General features: G+C 48.2%; 1 protein-coding gene across 1 annotated transcript; it reads left to right on the plus strand.

Moving 5' to 3' along the window:
- The first annotated feature begins 11938 nt into the window (after positions 1-11938).
- Positions 11939-19246, plus strand: LOC140419289 (uncharacterized). Its single transcript, XM_072503120.1, has 2 exons — positions 11939-11997; positions 13080-19246. Exon 2 carries the CDS (start codon positions 13481-13483, stop codon positions 14801-14803), a length of 1323 nt encoding a protein of 440 aa, XP_072359221.1. The 5' UTR covers positions 11939-11997; positions 13080-13480; the 3' UTR covers positions 14804-19246.
- The last annotated feature ends 222 nt before the right edge of the window (positions 19247-19468 follow it).

A 19468-nucleotide genomic window follows, 5' to 3' on the forward strand; every position in this document is an offset into this window, starting at 1 on the left:
TAGTGAATTGGTGTATTGGGTAATTATTTTGTAAAGACTAGATCTTGATTTAAAAAGATAAACAGTATCAACCAAAATGTTTCCAGAAACAGCAGAACTATCAGTATTTGTTTGAAAAAATAAATTCCTTGTAATTTTGAGAAGTTACAAGACATCATATTCTGCCAAGACTATGTGGGCCAGGCAGTGGTGTAATGGTATTGTTACTGGGCTAGTAATCCAGAGACCCAAGTTAATGCTCTGGGGATCTGGGATTGAATCTGCCTGTGATAGATAATGATATTGAATAAAAGTCTCAAATGAAAAGTCTAATAATTGTTGTAAAAACCCGTCTGGTTCACTAATGTCCTTTAGGAGATATGCTCTCCTTGCGTGGCCTGGCCTACATGTGACTACAGATCCACAGAAATGTTGTGGTTGATTTGTAAGTGTTCTCGGAAATAGCCTCACAAGTCATGCAGTTCAAGGGCCATTGGAATGAGCAGTAAATGCTGGCCCAGCCAGTGACGCCCACCTCCCATGAATGAATAATTTTTAAGAAGACACTGTTCAGTTTGAAGATGAGTAAGAAACTGTCTCTTTTATTGGATTTGATTTATTGTCACGTGTACCGAGGTACAGTGAAAAGTATTGTTCTGTGTACAGTCCAGACAGATCGTTCCAGACATGAAAAAATAAAGTGCGAATCTTGGCAGTTTGCTCAATTTACAAAAGAATTTAATGGCTTTGTTGACACAGATTAACATTTTAATCACCATCTAATACATTTCTAACGGTACTTGGTGCTCATATAGACAGACACAAACAACACTGTAACTGAATTAGAGGAAATGTCAGAGATTTAACAAAATCACCTTGATAAATTTGACTATAATGATAGAGAAATAGGAAAAGCCACTCAGGAGAATGTGGAACTCCAGGCTCAGTGCGGATTTGCTGTCACCCCTCCTTTCTTATACATGAACGGTATTTAGGCTGCAGAATGTTTCACACCAAAACACCGAGGGGTCAAATATAAGCAACACATAATTCTCAATTCTCTTCCATATAACGATATTTGACTTTGTTCAAAAGCTATCAGTGGTCAATCTCAACAAAGATTCATGGGATCTCTGTTACCCAGTGACACGATTTCTTGGGTCAGTCATGTTTGCAATTCAATGGGGGCTTCCGGTTGCGGCGATGACCAGCTAAGCCGCACGTTTCGGCGGCTCCAGCTCCAACAGACCTTCGGGCTCTTTTAAGAGCCCCAACGGGAAATTTTCGCGCGACGAAACCCGGTGTGGGGTGAGTGAATAGGGAGTCCACCCCAACGAAAGAGGAAAATATCGGCGGCGGCGGCTGCAGCGCGAGGAATCATCGACGATAGGGACAGAAAGGAAAAAGAAACAAGATGGCGGCGGAGAAAGCCCAGGCGACATGGGGGCCCGATCAAGACGAATTTTTAAGACGGTGTGTGGAGCTACTAAAGAAGGAGGTGCTGACCCCGATGCTACAGGCAATTGAGGGGCTTAAGGAGGCACAAAGGACCCAGGAGACAGAGCTCCGCGTGGTGGAGCAGAAGGTGACGGATAATGAGGACGAGATCCTGGGCATGGCGGTCAAAACACAGACGCTCGAGGCGCTCCACAAAAAGTGCATTGAAAGAATTGAGGCCCTAGAAAACAGAGCACGAAGGAAGAACCTTCGGATTCTGGGTCTCCCAGAGGGAGTGGAAGGAGCGGACTGCGGGGCTTACGTGAGCACGATGCTAAGCTCGCTGATGGGAGCTGAGGCCCCTTCGGGCCCCTTAGAAGTGGAGGGGGCTCATCAGGTCCCGGCGAGGAGACCAAAAGCGGGAGAACCACCTAGGGCGACAATCATGCGATTTCACCGCTTTAATGATAGAGAAGTGGTTCTGAGATGGGCCAAAAAGGTACGGAGTAGTAGATGGGAGAATGCAGTGGTACGGGTGTACCAGGATTGGAGTGCGGAGGTGGCGAGAAGGAGGGCGAGTTTTAATCGAGCCAAGGACGTGTTACACAAGAAGGTGAAGTTCGGGATGCTGCAGCCGGCACGACTATGGGTCACGTACCAGGAGAGACATCGCTACTTCGAAATGGCGGAAGAAGCATGGACCTTTATTAAAGATGAGAAATTGGATCGGAACTGAGGGACTGATATTACAGGGAAATGTTACTGTCGATGTATATAGAGAAGTAAATTGGGAAGGGGGGAGACACTAAGAAATGTGGGCGCCGGTGGGGGGGGGAAAGAAGGGACATAGGCGGATGATGAGGAATGGGAGTGGGAGGGGAAAGGGAGCTGCGCCACAAGAGGCGGGTCAGCTACAGAGATGTTCCCGCGCCAGAAAGATAATGGCGGGAAGATAGGCGCAAGGTAGATGGGAGTTCCCCACACGGGGGGGGGGGGGGGTCAAGGAGTGAGCAGGAGAAGCCGGGGTCAGTTGAAGTCAGCTGACTTGCGGAAGTAATATGGGGGGAGCAATCACGCTAGAGGGGGATCTAGCGGGGGGGGGGAGGATAACTGGGTTGCTGCTGCAGAAATCAAAGAGGAACTGGCTAAAGAAAGGGTGGTTGGGGCTGGAATGCTGGACACCTGGGGAACGAGTGGGAGCGCGGAATCGGGACGTGGGACTGGCCTAGAGAAGGTGATGGCTAGTCGACACGGGAAGGGGGCAGGTAGCCCCCTAGTGAGGCTGATCACGTGGAACGTGAGAGGCCTAAATGGACCGATTAAAAGGGCCCGAGTGCTCGCGCACCTGAAAGGACTGAGGGCAGACGTGGCTATGCTCCAGGAGACGCACCTGAAGGTGGCGGACCAAGTTAGGTTAAGGGAAGGATGGGTGGGACAGGTGTTCCACTCAGGGCTAGATGCAAAGAACAGAGGGGTGGCCATACTGGTGGGGAAACGGGTAGCATTCGAAGCAAGGAGCATTGTAGCAGATAGTGGAGGCAGATATGTAATGGTGAGTGGCAGGCTGGAGGGAATGGAGGTTGTGCTGGTGAACGTATATGCCCCGAATTGGGACGACGTGGGATTTATGAGGTGGATGCTGGGACGTATACCAGACCTGGAGGTAGGAAACTTGATATTGGGAGGAGACATCAACACCGTGCTGGACCCAGGGTTAGATAGATCCAGATCTAAGACCGGAAGATGGCCGGCAGCGGCCAAGGTGCTTAAGGGGTTTATGGACCAAATGGGGGGAGTGGATCCATGGCGATTTCTTAGACCGAGGGCCAGGGAGTTCTCCTTCTTCTCCCATGTTCATAAAGTGTACTCCCGGATAGATTTTTTTGTTTTGGGAAGGTCGTTGATCTCGAGGGTGGAAGAAGCTGAGTATTCAGCCATAGCTATTTCGGATCATGCCCCACATTGGGTGGACCTGGAACTAGGAGAGGAGAGGGAGCAGCGAGCACTCTGGCGATTAGATGTGGGATTGTTGGCGGATGAGGGAGTCTGTGGAAGAGTGCGGGGATGTATCGAGAGGTACCTGGAGGCCAATGACGACGGGGAGGTCTGAGTGGGAGTGGTATGGGAAGCACTAAAGGCGGTGGTCAGAGGAGAGCTGATCTCCATCAGGGCCCACAAAGGGAAAACAGAGGCCAAGGAAAGGGAAAGACTACTGGGGGAGATCTTAAGGGTGGACAGGGAATTTGTGGAGACCCCGGAGGAGGGACTGTACAGGGAGAGACGACGACTCCAGACGGAGTTCGACCTTCTGACCACCAGGAGGGCGGAGGTGCTGTGGAGGAAGGCACAGGGGGTGAGGTATGAGTATGGGGAAAAAGCTAGTCGCCTGTTGGCCCATCAGCTGCGAAAGAGGACAGCGGCGAGGGAGATAGGGGGAATTAGAGACGAAAAGGGAGCTACGGTGCGGAGAGCAGGGAAGATAAACGGGGTGTTTAAGACCTTTTACGAAGGACTGTATAGGTCCCAACCCCCGGAGGGAAAAGAGGAGATGCGGCAGTTCCTCGACCAATTAAGGTTCCCGAGGGTGGAGGAGCAGGAGGCGGAAGGCCTGGGGGCAACAATTGGGGTGGACGAGGTTACCAAGGGGCTGGGGAATATGCAGGCAGGGAAGGCTCCGGGACCAGATGGGTTCCCGGTGGAATTTTATAGAAAATATGTGGACCTGCTGGCCCCGCTGTTGGTGAGGACTTTTAACGAGGTCAGGGAAGGAGGGACTCTACCCCCGACAATGTCGGAGGCGACGATATCGCTAATTTTGAAGCGGGATAAAGATCCACTGCAGTGCGGGTCCTATAGGCCTATTTCACTATTAAATGTGGACGCCAAATTGCTGGCAAAGGTGCTGGCATCGAGGATAGAGGACTGTGTCCCGGGGGTGGTGCACGAAGACCAGACAGGGTTCGTAAAGGGGAGACAACTAAATGTCAACGTGCGACGGCTATTAGGGGTGATAATGATGCCCCCAGTAGAGGGGGAGGCAGAGATAGTGGTGGCAATGGATGCAGAGAAGGCATTTGACAGGGTGGAGTGGGAGTACCTATGGGAGGTGCTAAGGAGGTTCGGGTTCGGGAACGGGTTTATTAGCTGGGTCAAACTCCTTTATGGGGCCCCAACGGCAAGTGTGGTCACGGGTCGGCAAAGGTCGGAGTATTTCCGACTATACAGGGGAACAAGGCAGGGATGCCCGCTATCTCCATTACTGTTCGTGTTGGCAATTGAACCACTGGCCATGGCGCTGAGAGACTCCAGGATATGGAGAGGGGTGATTAGAGGGGGAGAAGAACACCGAGTGTCACTCTACGCGGATGACCTACTGTTGTCTGTGACGGACCCAGTGGGGGGGATGACAGAGGTCATGCAGATATTGAGGGAGTTCGGAGATTTCTCGGGATATAGGCTTAACATGGGGAAGAGTGAACTTTTCGTGATACACCCTGGGGACCAGAGTAGAGGGATAGAAGGCCTGCCTCTAAGGAAAGTGGAAAGAAACTTCCGATACCTGGGGATTCAGATCGCCAGGAGCTGGGGAACCTTGCACAGACTTAATCTGACACGATTGGTAGAATAAATGGAAGAGGACTTCAAGAGGTGGGACATGCAGCCACTGTCATTGGCGGGCAGAGTGCAGGCAATTAAGATGATGGTCCTCCCGAGGTTCCTATTTGTATTCCAGTGTCTCCCTATACTAATTACTAAGGCCTTCTTTAAAAAAATAGACAGGAGTATCACGAGCTTCGTGTGGGCAGGGAAAGTCCCGAGGGTAAGGAGGGGGTTCTTACAACGTAGCAGAGACAGAGGGGGACTGGCGCTGCCGAATTTGGGCAACTACTATTTGGCCGCCAATGTGGCGATGATCCGTAAATGGATGATGGAGGGAGAGGGAGCGGCGTGGAAAAGACTGGAGAGAAAGTCCTGCAAAGGGACGAGTCTAGAGGCGCTGGTGACGGCGCCGCTACCGCTCTCACCAAAAAAATTTACCACAAACCCAGTGGTGGCGGCAACATTAAATATCTGGGGACAATGGATAAATGGGCGGGGTAAATTCCTCTTCCTCGTGCGCCAGGCTTCGCCTGATTCAATTTAAGGTGCTACATAGAGCACACATAACAGGAGAAAGGTTGAGCAGGTTCTTCGGAGTGGAGGACAAGTGCGGGAGGTGCGGCGGAAGCCCGGCAAACCACGCACATATGTTTTGGTTGTGCCCGGCACTGGAGGGGTACTGGAGGGGAGTGACGGGAGTGATTTCGAAGGTGGTGAAGGTCCGGGTCAAACCAGGCTGGGGGCTAGCTTTATTTGGAGTTGCGGATGAGCCGGGAGTGCAGGAGGCGAAAGAGGCCGATGTTGTGGCCTTTGCGTCCCTAGTAGCCCGGCGTAGGATTTTACTCATGTGGAAGGAAGCGAAACCCCCCGAACTGGAGGCCTGGATAAATGATATGGCGGGGTTCATAAAACTGGAGCAGATGAAGTTTGCGCAGAGAGGATCGACTCAAGGGTTCACCAGGTGGTGGCAGCCATTCCTCGACTACCTAGGGGAACGTTAGAGGGAAGATAGATGACCAGCAGCAGCAACCCAGGGGGGAGGGGGGGGGGTGGGGTGGGGGGAGGGGAAAAGTTTTATTTTATGTTAATTGATTAGTTTACCATGTTGGTTAGTTACTTGTTATTAGACTGTGGTTATTATGTTACATGTACTGTTAATTTAAAAAAAATTTTTTTTTCTTATGTTTGATGTGTCAGGGGAAAAACATTGTGATCGAAAAATTTTCAATAAAATATATTTTTTTAAAAAATGTTTGCAATTCAATGGTGTATATTTCAGAGTTATTCAGGGTGAAGACTCGGGAGCTATTCAATTCAAAATGAAGTCATATATAACAAATAAATACACTGATGTTCAACATTGAATAACACAACATATTGAGTAAAATTGGTGGAACTTTTCTGTGGGAAGATAAGAATGATGCATTAATGATTGAACAGAGAGCATTGTTCCGTTAGATATTTGTTGAACAAATGCTAAAGTTCAATGTAAGTTCTATATTTTATGATCTTACAAATTGAGACATCTGTTTTAAACGAACAGTTGTCTTCATGCAATAAGTGACCTGGCCTCCCAGCCGAACCATTGAAAGCTGCAGCAAGACTGTGCAGTTGAACATTGCACAGGTCCATTGGGTACTGTGCTGCCAGCTGTTTCTGTAGTGTAGAGGTTATCACATTCACCTGCCACACGAAAGGTGCCGGGTTTGAAACTGGCAGAAGCATTAAATGCATCTCATTTATGATGTGGAGATGCTGGCGTTGGACTGGGGTGGGCACAGTAAGAAGTCTCACAACACCAGGTTAAAGTCCAATAGGTTTATTTTGAATCACTAGCTTTCTGAGCGCAACTCCTTCCTCGGGTGAATGAAGAGGTGGGTTCCACAAACATATATATAGAAAAATCCAATGCAAAATGATACTTTGAATGCGAGTCTTTGCAGATAATTAAGTCTTTACAGGTCCAGACGGTGCAACTGGAGAGAGGGATAATCACAGATTAAGGAGGTGTGAATTGTCTCAAGCCAGGACAGTTGGTAGGATTTTGCAAGCCCAGGCTGGATGGTGGGGGGGTGAATGTAATGCAACATGAATCCAAGGTCCCCACGGTGGCGGCTTCTTGTAAGGGCACAAGTTTGGGGGCATTGGTGACGGCACCCCTGCCGTTCCCGCCGGCGTGGTACTCCACTAGTCCAGTGGTGGTGGTGGCCCTGAGAGTCTGGAGGCAGTGGAGGAGACATGTGGGAGCAGAGGGGGCATCAGTGAGGCGGAGAGCGGGGATTGAGAGGATGGGGGACTTGTTCTTGGAAGCTAGCTCCCTGAGTATGAAGGCGCTGGAGGAGAAGTTTGCATTAGCGGGGGGAAATTAATTCCAATTTTTACAGGTACGGGACCTTTTGCGGAAGCAGGTACCAACCTTCCCACCCCTGCCGCTAAGGGGGATTCAGGATAGGGTGGTCTCTCGAGGATGGATAGGAGAGGGGAGCATCTAGTTCATATATTGAGAGCTTATGGGTTCGGAGGAGATGCAAACCGAGGAGCTGAAGCGAAAGTGGGAGGAGGAGCTGGGATGGAGAGATAGAGGAGGGCCTCTGGGCGGACGCATTAGGAAGGGGCAATACTACCGCAACATGTGCCAGGCTCAGCCTGATCCAATTTAAGGTTGTTCACCGGGCTCACATGACAGTGGCCCGGATGAGCAGATTCTTTGGGGTGGAGGACAGGTGTGCGGAATGCACGGGGGGTGGGGGGGGGGGGGGGCAGCAAATCATGTCCATATGTTCTGGGCATGCCCAAAACTGAGGGGATTTTGGCAGGGGTTTGCTGATGCCATGTCCACAGTATTATTATTATTAAATACGAGGGTGGCAATGAGCCCGGAGGTGGCGATTTTTGGGGTATCGCAGGGCCCGGGAATCCAGGAGGAGAGAGAGGCGAATGTTCTAGCCTTTGCTTCCCTGGTAGCCCGGAGGCGTATATTACTGGCATGGAGGGACTCAAAGCCCCTGAAATCGGAGACCTGGCTTTCCGACATGGCTAGCTTCCTCTGCCTGGAGAAAATTAAATTCGCCATGAGGGGGTCTCTGCTGGGGTTCGCCTGGAGGTGGCAACCATTCGTCGACTTCCGCAGAGAACTAATCGTCAACAGAAAGGGGGGGGGGGTGGAGAGGAAGGGGGTTAGGTTAGCATAGGTTCGGGGGGGGTAAGTAATGGCAAGACCTGTGGGAGAGGGAGGTGGAATTTGCACTATATTTTTCTTGTTATGCATACTGTTGATTTTGTTGCTGTTGAAATGCCAAAGAAATATCTCAATAAAACGTTTATTTTTTAAAAAATCAATCCAAGATCCCGGTTGAGGCCGTACTCGTGTGCGGAACTTGGCTATCAGTTTCTGCTTGGCTATTCTGCGCTGCCGTGCTTCCTGAAGGCTGCCTTGGAGAACGCTAAGCTGAAGATCAGTGGCTGAATGCCCTTGACTGCTGAAGTATTCCCCAACTGGAAGGGAACATTCCTGCCTGGTGATTGTTGCGCAATGTCCGTTCATCCATTATCGCAGCATCTGCATGGCTTCGCCAATGTACTCCTGCAGTGTATGAGGTAGACAATGTTGGCCGAGTCACACGAGTATGTACCGCGAACCTGGTGGATTGTGTTCTCACATGAAATGGTGGTACCCATGTCGATGGCCTGGCACGTCTTGCAGAGGTTACCATGGCAGGGTTGTGTGGTGTTGTGGTCGCTATTCTTCTGAAGGCTGGGTAGTTTCCTGCAATCAATGGTCTGTTTGAGTTTGCGCAGTTGTTTGAAGGCAAGTAGTGGGGGTGTGGGGATGGCCTTGGTAAGATGTTCGTCTTCATCGAAGACGTGTTGAAGGCTGCGAAGAAGATGTAGTTTTTCAGGCAAAAGGCTCCGGGAGTTCTTCCACAGACCAGAAGAGGCCTACAGTGAACCCAATGAGACAACCAACAGAACCTGAACAACATACCGAGAGATCTGTGGGACTGGAAGTTCCAGCCAGCAGGCAGGGCTGGAAAGCCCCACCCATTGAAACAATCCGATCAGCTGATTCTGCTGCTCGTCTTCCACGAAACCACTCAGTAAAACTGCCTCGAAAGTCCTTTCTTATCCAAATTCTGAACTCACATCTTTCCCCTCTTTTCCTGCTGTCTCCCATCATGCACTCTCAGCGCTCATCTTGTCTGTGTGACTTACTCTTTACTCCTTTGACCCAATTCGCACTAAACTGTTGAACATCCAACTTCCACAATCATAGAATTTACAGTGCAGAAGGAGGCCATGCGGCACATCAAGTCTGCACTAGCCCTTGGAAAGAGTACCCTACTCAAGCCCACATCTCCACTCTATGCCCATAACCCAGTAACCTCACTTAATCCTTTTGGACACTAAGGGCAATTTAGCATAGCCACTCCACCAAACCTGCATATCTTTGGACTGGGAGGAGACAGGAGCACCCTGAGTAAACCTATTCAGACACAGGGAGAACGTGCAGACTCCGCACAGATAGTAACCCAAGCTGGGAATTGAACCTGGAACCCTGGAGCAGTAAAGCAACTGTGCTAACCACTGTGCTACCATGCTGTCCCTGATTTATTGGATCCAAGTTCACATACAAGCCACAGTGAAGCATCTGCCGTGGTGGGGTTTGAACCTGCATTCTCAGAGAATTGTGCTGGGTCTCGGGATTACTTATCCAGTGACAATCCCACTACACCATCACCTCCCCAGTCAAGTGCTTTGCAGAACTCATCCGGGATATGAACCCAGGCCCTCTCGCATTTTGGAAACCCCCTTAGCGGAAATCATACCCCACGGTTTCCACGGTATCTCCATGGAGTCAGTGTCTTTGTGCGTTTCCTCTTTAGGCAATCAAGTGAAGCTTGGTCCTTAGACAGAACACGTTGTATGGTTTCTCCCCTGAGTGAATGGTGTGGTGTTTTTCAGGCTGTAACTGGTCAAAGCTCTTTCCACAATAATTTCACTGGAACACACTCACTCTGGTGCGTGTGTGTCTCGGTGCTTTTCCAGTCACTGATGTTTGAAATATTTTCCCACAAACAGAACAAACATTTTTCATTCCACATTCATAGTCTGAGGATATTCAGATCCTGATCAATTCAGTGACACTGTCGGATCTTAATGTGATATGTGGTTTGTTTCCTGTCTGAAAATCCTCTCTTAAAGCCTTGTAAAAGGAGTTTACAAAGGTCACCCTAAATTCAGAACACACAATTCCAGTTTCTACGGAACATTTTTTCTCTCTCTTCTGGCCCCAAAGCTGTAAATCCCCATCCCACACACACTCCCTCCTCCCTGGGGCTGAAATCCAAATAAAGTATTCGATCATTATTTCTGTATCCTGTTATCAAATTTATATAATTAGAGATAAGAATATGCTTTATAAGTCACTTCATCCATGGCTTGTGACAGACATTAATCTGAATCACCCTGACTGAGCAGACAGAATAACAGATGTTAACCTTGTGTCCAGAACTGACTGTGTGGAGATTTGATGAGCAATTGCAAAGGTTGTTTCTCCAAATCATCCAGGGTTTCCTTCGTTCTTCCTCTCCCTCTCGAACTAAGTTATACCGGATATCAGACTTAGAGCCCATTCTGGTTCTCTTCCTGCTGACTAAATAACTTCAATCAAATATGGAGACGACTGAATCCACTGTTCGGTCCCTGCTCCAATCTCCATTCCTGGCATACCGACTCTAACCCTCTCCCTGGCAACAGTCTGAGACTTTGCCAGACTCTTTGTAAACTTGGTTTCATACTGATCCAATGAGCTTCTGACCTCATAGAATTTACAGTGCAGAAGGAGGCCATTCGGCCCTCCGGCCCTTAGAAAGAGCACCCTACTTAAGCCCACACCTCCACCTATCCCCGTAACCCCACCTAGCCTTTTTAGATACAAAGGCAATTTACCATCGTCACCTCCCGATTCGACAATTCCATCACACGCCTGGCTGCTCTCCCACATTCTACCTCTGCAAACTTAAAGCCATCCAAAAGTCTGCTACCCGTGTTTTAATTCACAGCAAGTTATTTTCCCCTATGATCCCTGTGCTCCGAGTCTTGCATTCTCTCCCAGTCAATTCTCCCTTGTTTTCAAATCCCTCCATGGCCTCGTCCCTCCCTGTGTCTGTCATCTCCTCCAGCCCCACAACCCCCTGAGATATCTGTACAGTTCTGATCCTGGACTCTTGTACACCCCCAATTCTAATTACTCCGCCATGGTTTTAAGTTCCCTCGGCCCCAAGCACTGAATTCCCTCCCTAAAGCTCCCTGTCTCCACCTCACTTACCTCCTTGAAGACTCTCTTCAAAACTCACGTCTTTGACCAAGTTTTTGGTCACCTGCCCTAATATCTCCTTTTGTGTCTGGGTGCCTCACTTTGTTTTATAATGTTCCTGTGAAGTTGACTGGGATGATTTCTGATGTTAAAGGTGCTATATAAATAGAAGTTGTTGTTGTTGACTGTAACCCTGACCTCCTGTTTTACAAAATCCCATTGGTTTCACAACAAACTCTGTCTCTGATGTTTTGCCCCTTGCGGGTTTGCAGCCTCTATAAAGACGGCGGCCGTTAACTCAGGCCTGTCACCGGGAGCAGGCCGCAGCTGTCCCCCCGCTCGATGCAAACCCGGGCCCGGAAACTTCTTATTGGGGTTTGGAGCCTCCACCGGGTTTCAGTGAAACCTCCCAGCCGAGTCCAGCATCGGCACTGCGCATGCTCCAGCTCACAATGCCCAGGAAGTGATTGGCGGCAGTTCTGGACCAATAGGAAGAGAGGGGTGGGCCTGGAAGACCGATTGTTTGCAGCAGGTCATCCAACCAATCGGAGTAAATCAGGGGCGGGGCTGAGCACCTTCTCCCACGTGATTGGGCATGCGCAGTGGCGATGATAGCTGAGGATTCAGCAGTCGGGTGGAAATCGTCCACTGGTCAGATCCGCTCGGTAAGTCATGAGAAATGGATAGAGCCGGTGGATGGGCCGGGAGGCTTCAAAAACACTCCGTGTAGGCTGCAAGTCCCGAATACGAAGCTCGGATACGGCAGCTCAACCGGCGAAAGCTGCTCTGCCTTTTCCCGAGACAGGCCCGGGTTGACGAAGTGTGCGGCAGTGCGCATGCGTTGTGACCGAGAGCTTTTGCCCCGCCTCCCATTCGCTCTCATTGGCTGGAGGACAAGCCTCTCTTGTTCGGTCTTCCAGCCCCGCCCCCTCTTCCTATTGGCCCGACTCCGCCGTCAATCAGTCCCCGGGCATTGTGAGCTGGAGCAAACCCTTCACCATCATTGTCAGCTCCCTGGTTTGCAGCTGCGGAGCTTCTCCCTCCCGGGAACAGGCCCAGGTTAACGGGCACCATCCTGCTTCAGACAGTGGAGGATGGTTCACATCAGAGGAGGGGGACAAGAAATAGAGGAAAGCGATGGTGAGATGGGTTTGGATTTCAGCCCAGGGAGGAGGGAGAGTGTGTGGGACGGGGATTAAAAGCTTTGGGGGAACAAGAGAGGAAAAATGTTCCAGAGAAACTAGAATTGCCTGTTCAGAATTTCTATCCTGTATTGACAATGATGACTTTTGTAACATGAGAGATTATAGCTCTCAGGAAAGATTAAATGGAGTGGGGCCTTTTTTCTATCGACAACAACAAATTAAGCAGTGACCTGCTATAAATCTTTTACATTATCAGTAGTTTGGAGACGATGTGAGAGAGTGACCATCAATAAACAAGTCGTAAATACAAGAAAATTTACGAATAAATCCAAGGGGACAATCCGGACAAAATTATTTATCACAGGTTCAGAATGTGCAACTCATTACCATGGAAAGGAGTTGAGGAAAGTGCTGAGATGTTTTCAAAAGGAAACGGGACAAGCACATGAGAGAAAATGGAATCGAAAATCAGTTGAAAGGCTGAGATTTGATAGGTGGGACAGTCGGAGATGTGTGTAGAGTATGGCCAGCAGCAGAATCTGTGACAGAATGGCCTGTTTTTGTCTTGTATATTCACAGTATTTCAATGTAATCTTTTACAGAATATTTGCAGATGCAAACATGTTGAGATCTGACAGAGTCACTTGATTCATCAGGACCTGCCTTTCAACGTGGACAGAGAAATGTTTGTCTGTTTTGTCTTTGGGAAAAACATTCAAAAATCTCTGTCATTGGAAAAGCACCGAGACACAGACATCAAAGTAATTTTCCAGTTAGCTGGAACTGAGCTTTAACCAATCACACAGCATGAAAATAAATTTCAGCATTTACGTCAGGGAGTCACCGTACTCAGGCTTCAAGTGATGACCCAAACTGGAGAGACATAAGGAAATTTGGGCCAAAGGAATCCAGAAGCAGCAATTGGACTTTCAGCCCCGTGAGCCTGATCTGATAGTGACCTCCAATCTGCATCCCACCTACACCTGATAACTTGTCGATAACCATGGAGAAACCGTGGAAATGTGGGGACTGTGGGTTGGGATGCTATTCCCCGTCTGAATTGGAAACTCATCGACGTATTCACACTGGAGAAAGGCCATTCACCTGCTCCGTATGTGGGAAGGGATTCGCTAAATCATCCAACCACATCACACACCAGCATGTTCATACTGACCAGAGACCGTTTAAATGTGCTGACTGTGAGAGGAGCTTTAAAAGCAGAAATAATTTGCGGATACATCAACGCACTCACACTGGGGAGAGGCCGTTCTCCTGCTCTGTGTGTGGGAAGGGATTCACTCAGTCATCTCACCTCCTGAAACACCAACTTGTTCATACTGATCAGAGACCTTTTAAATGTGCTGGCTGTGAGAAGATCTTTAAAAGCAGAATAAATTTACTGATACACCAACGCACTCACACTGGGGAATGGCCTTTCACCTGCTCCGTGTGTGGGAAGGGATTTAATGCTTTATCAAACCTCCGGACTCACCATCAGGTCCACTCTGATCAGAGACCTTTTAAATGTGCAGACTGTGAGAAGAACTTTAAAAGCAGAAATAATTTACTGAGACACCAACGAACTCACACTGGGGAGAGGCTGTTCACCTGCTCCATGTGTGGGAAGGGATTCACTTGTACATCCCACCTTCTGAAACACCAACTTGTTCACACTGACCAGAGACCGTTGAAATGTGCTGAATGTGAAAAGAGCTTTAAAAGCAGAATGGATTTACTGACACATCAACGCACTCACACTGGGGAGAGGCCATTCATCTGTCTGGAATGTGGGAAGGGATTTAATGCTTTATCAAACCTCCGGTCTCACCATCTGGTTCACTCTGACCAGAGACCTTTTAAATGTGCTGACTGTGAGAAGAGCTTTAAAAGCAGAATTAATTTACTGATACATCAACGCACTCACACTGGGGAGAGGCCATTCACCTGCTCCATGTGTGGGAAGGGATTCACTCGGTCATCACACCTCCTGAGACATCAACTTCTTCATACTGGTCAGAGACCGTTGAAATGTGCTGACTGTGAAAAGAGCTTTAAAAGTAAAAAGGATTTAGTGATACATCAACGCACTCACACTGGGGAGAGGCCGTTCACCTGCTCCGTGTGTGGGAAGGGATTCACATGTTCATCCCAGCTTCTGAGACACCAGCGAGGTCACACTGGGCGGAGACCGTACACTTGCCCCGTGTGTGACAAGAAATTCACTCAGTCATCCCACTTGAATAGACACCAACTTGTTCATACTGAACAGAAACCTTTTAAATGGTCTGATTGTGAAAAGAGATTTAAAAGTAAACCGAATTGCTGAAACACCAGCGAGTTCACGCTGAATCGTACAGAATCGTAGCATTTACAGTGCAGAAGGAGAGCATTCGGCATATCGAGTGCACCGGCCCTTGCAAAGAGCACCTTACTTAAGCCCATACCTCCAACCTAACCCATAACCCCACCTCACCTTTTTGGACACTAAGGGCAATTTAGCATGGCCAATCCATCTAACCTGCACATCTTTGGACTGTGGGGGGAAACCGGAGGAAACTCACACAGACACTGGAACAACGCGCAGACAGTGACCCAAGCCGGGAATCAAACCTGGGACCCTGGAGATGTGAAGCAACAGTGCTAACCACTGTGCTACCGTGTGGCCTTCATGTGGGAGCGGTACTGGGAGAGGCTGTTCAACTGCTCTGTGAGTGGGAGGAGATTCACTCAGTCAGACAACCTGCACAGACATCAGCAAGTTCACCGACAACAGCAGGGTTTGGATTCAGCTGTTGTTGCTGCTGTTAGTCACATCCAGGACTGAATGATGCCTGGACGTCCATTCCAGTGGGGCTTCACAGTGTTCCGGTATATGTCAATGATTTAGATTGAAATGTGTGCACTAGAATTAGACAAAAGTTGCTGATGTGTTTTAGACAATGAGGGAGAAAGCCATGGACTGGGTCAGGTGGACAGAAAGGTGTTGAATGGAAATTTAGATAATGAGAGGTTAGGAACACACTTCAGTTAACTCCCGATAAAAATAAGGTCACTTCAGGAGAATGGAAAAAACGGATTGGTGGGGAAGCTACAAATAATACTTTTTAAAAAAATTCAGAGTACCCACTTATTATGTTTTTCCAATTAAGGGGCAATTTAGCGTGGCCAATCCACCTAACCTGCACATCCTTGGGTTGTGGGGGTGAAACCCATGCAGACACGTGGAGAATGCGCAAACTCCACATGGACAGTAACCCAGGGCCAGGATTCAAACCCGGGTCCTCATCGCCGTAGTCCCAGTGCTTACCACTGCTCCACATGCTGCCTTAGCTACAAATAATTCTCATAACTTTATTGAACAGTTCTCAAATGGAAAGGCACTTGACCACATTAAAAGTAAGGATCTGCAATAGACATTTGATCTAGCAAGTCATATTTAGGGCAAGGTTATAAACCGAGGGCATTCATTTAAAGTAATAAGAAGCAATGCTGAGCAAGGCTTGGAGAGTCCGCAAAGAAGTGGCAGATGGAATACAGTGTGGAAAAGTGTGAGGTTATGGACTTTGGAAGGAGGCACAGACTATTTTCTAAATGGGGAAATGCTGAGGAAATCTCAAGCACGAAGATCGTTCAAGATTCTCTTCAGGTTAATGTGCAGGTTCAATCGGCAGTTAGGAAGGCAAATGCAATGTATTCAAGTCGAGAGGGCTAGAATACAAGACCAGGGATGTAATTCTGAGGTTGTATAAGGCTCTGATCAGACCCCATTTGGATTATTATGAGCAGTTTTGGTCCCCTTATCTAAGGAAGAATGTGTTGGCTTTGGAAAAGGTCCAGAGGAGGTTTACAAGAATGATCCCTGGAATGAAGAGCTTGTCGGCTGAGGAACGCTTGAGGATTCTGGGTCTGTACTCGTTGGAGTTTAGAAGGTTATGGGGGATCTTATTAAAACTTATGGGATACTGCGAGGCCTGGGTAGAGTGGACATGGAGAAGATGTTTGCACTTGTGGGAAAAACTAGAAGCAGAGGACACAATCTCAGACTAAATGGGCGATCCTTTAAAACAGAGTAAGAAGTCTCACAACACCAGGTTAAAGTCCAACAGGTTTGTTTTGACTCATTAGCTTTAGGGGCACAGTTCCTTCCTCAGGTGATGAGGAGGAATTAAAACAGATGAGGGGGAATTTCTTCATCCAGAGGGTGGTGAATCTGTGGAAGTCTTTGCCACAGAATGCCGTGGAGGCCAAATCACTGAGTGTCTTTAAGACAGAGATAGATAGGTTCTTGTTCAATAAGGGGATCAGGAGTTATGGGGAGAAGGCAGGAGAATGGAGATGAGAAAAATATCAGCCATGATTGAATGGCGGAGCAGATTTGATGGGCCGAGTGGCCTAATTCTGTTCCTATGTCTTACGATGTGAAGAAAAACATTCTGTGCTGCACATGGGATCATGAATGCACTGCTCAAAAATGTGGTGGAGGCAGATTCAATTGATGCCTTGAAAATAATTGGACAAGTATCTGTTACTGTCAGATGAGCCATGACCTTATTAAATGGTGGAGCAGACTGGGCTGAATAGCCAACTCCTTGGTCATCTGTTCACATTCTTTGAGGAGAAAAATATCTGCAGAGTTCAGGGCCAATGACAGGGGATTGTGTCTGTTGCAGAAAGTTGACACAGATACAATTTGTTGAGTGCCTTTGTTTTGTGCTGTCACCTTTCTATGCCACTGTGTTATGAGGGAAATGCAGTGCACCAATGCAGGAGAGGCAGATTGCTCCCTCGATTTGGATTGGATTTGTTTATTGTCACGTGCACCGAGGTACAGTGAAAATTATTATTCTGCGAGCAGCTCAACAGATCATTTCCTACATGAAAATAAAGTAAACTAAAAAGAAAATACATAATGGGGCAACACAAGGTACACAATGTTAATATAGACAAAGGCATAGAGTGCAGCATACAGGAGTGTAGTATTAATCAGGTCAGTCCATCAGAGGGTCGTTTAGGAGTCTGGTAATAGCTGTTTTGAATCAGTTCGTGCGTGTTCTCAGACTTTTGTATCTCCTGCCCGATGGAAGAAGTTGGAAGAGTGAGTAAGCTGGGTGGGAGGGGTCTTTGATTCTGCTGCCCGCTTTCCCAAGACAGCGGGAGGTGTGGGTAGAGTCAATGGATGGGAGGCAGGTTTGTGTGATGGACTGGGCTGTGTTCACTACTCTCTGAAGTTTCTTGTGGTCTTGGGCCGAGCAGTTGCCATACCAGGCTGTGATGCAGCCAGATAGGATGCTTTCTGAGGTGCATCTGTAAAAGTTGGTAAGAGTCAGTGTGGACAGGTCAAATTTCCTTAGTTGCCTGAAGAAGTTTCGGCTCTGTTGCGCTTTTTTGGTGGTAGCGTCGATGTGGGTGGATCGGGACAGATTTTTGGTGATGGAAACCCTGTGCCCAGTGCAGGAGAGGCTGGTTGTTGGGCGGTGTGAGCTGAACATACATGGCTGGATAAAGACTAAGGCAGATGTCAAGACCCTTGGAGTGAAAACAGGTCTGGAGGGAGTGGGCCCAAAAACCTGGGGAGTTGCATTTTGCATGAATCGTGAGTGTGACCCAGTCACAATTATGATCAGTAAACAAACCTATCACTGATTTGATGAGATGATTTACCGTGTCCCAGGTGTTGTATATACTGTACATACTGTAGATCAGCCTGCTTGCTGCCCATGTCTAAGTGATATCAGAATAATGTGCTTCTGTATTAAATAAAATATCCAAACCTCTCATTGTGCTTCATGCCCAGCATCTTGCCTAACTGTGGATCTTCTGTTTTGCTAACTGGGAACAAGAATCTTCCTGTTTACTAATTGCTCTATGGTGGCTGCGTTACCCAGAATCCCCCGCGCTGCAGAAAGTTCCCGATCAGTGAGTGTACGAGGCCAGTGCACAGGTGCAGTGTGGGTGTGTGCTCTGAGCATGCTCAGTGTCAGTCATGGTGAGAGAGTGAGGAGGAGCTGGGTTGAACACAACAGTGAGCTGCACCCCTGTGAGAAGGGCATCTCCCAGTCTCTGTTTGACTTTCCTGCAGCTTCTTGTCATGGTTGAGTTGGACAAGAAACTCTCATCATTTGAGCTGGAAAAGGCCATTGATTGCTGAGCAAGCAGCAAGGTGCCCGGCAAGGATGGAATTCCAGCTGAACTGCTCACACACAAAGTTCCATCGACTGTCACACCTTCCTGCCCTCCCCTTTTGGGCTGTGAGACTGGTCCACGGAACATGTGTGATGCAATAAAAACAGCAGTGACAGAGGAGACAGCATCAACTACAGGGACATCTCCTTAGAGTCAGGGGAAGACCATCACTTAGGTGATGTTTAAAAGATTCATCTACTTTCAGACTGAGTGTGTCCAGAAGCACAGTGCGGTCTCTGTGCTGACAGATCTACAGTGAACATGATCTTCTCCACACACCAGCTGCAAGAGAAGTGGACAATTGGAATTTGATCTGAAGTGTCAGTGCTGAGAAAGTGAAATGTTCTAATTACTGAGTGAAAGTCAACCTTTCATTGTGAATCACAATTTACTGGTACAATTGGAAAATGCACCAAAACGTTTCATTCTCTGAAGATAAACTTCAGCCTTGAAGTCATGTTTCGGAGCTCACAAGCTGTGGGAAGCTTTGTGAATGTTTCCTCTTCGTTTTGTAAACAAGCAGAGAAGTTAACCTTTTCCCCTGACAGCACGGCAATGATTTGAAATAAAGACTTTGCCTTTTAAAGATTTGGCTTCATCCCATTTGCTGGGGTCATATTTCCGGACGTGAGAATCATCGTGGGCGGGATGGAAATTTGCCGGAACATTTTATTTAATAATCCTAATCTTTATTGTCACAAGTAGTTTTACATTAACACTGCAATGAAGTTACAGTGAAAAGCCCCTACTCAGCACATTCCGGAGCCTGTTCAGGTACAGAGAGGAAGAATTCAGAATTGTCATGTGA

This window comes from Scyliorhinus torazame, chromosome 5 (assembly GCF_047496885.1).
Source record: "Scyliorhinus torazame isolate Kashiwa2021f chromosome 5, sScyTor2.1, whole genome shotgun sequence".
In the NCBI taxonomy this organism is placed as follows: Eukaryota; Metazoa; Chordata; class Chondrichthyes; order Carcharhiniformes; family Scyliorhinidae; genus Scyliorhinus; species Scyliorhinus torazame.

Bases quoted from the DNA above. Each gene is read 5' to 3' on its own strand.
- LOC140419289 (XM_072503120.1), top strand. From the start codon at position 13,481: ATGGAGAAACCGTGGAAATGTGGGGACTGTGGGTTGGGATGCTATTCC.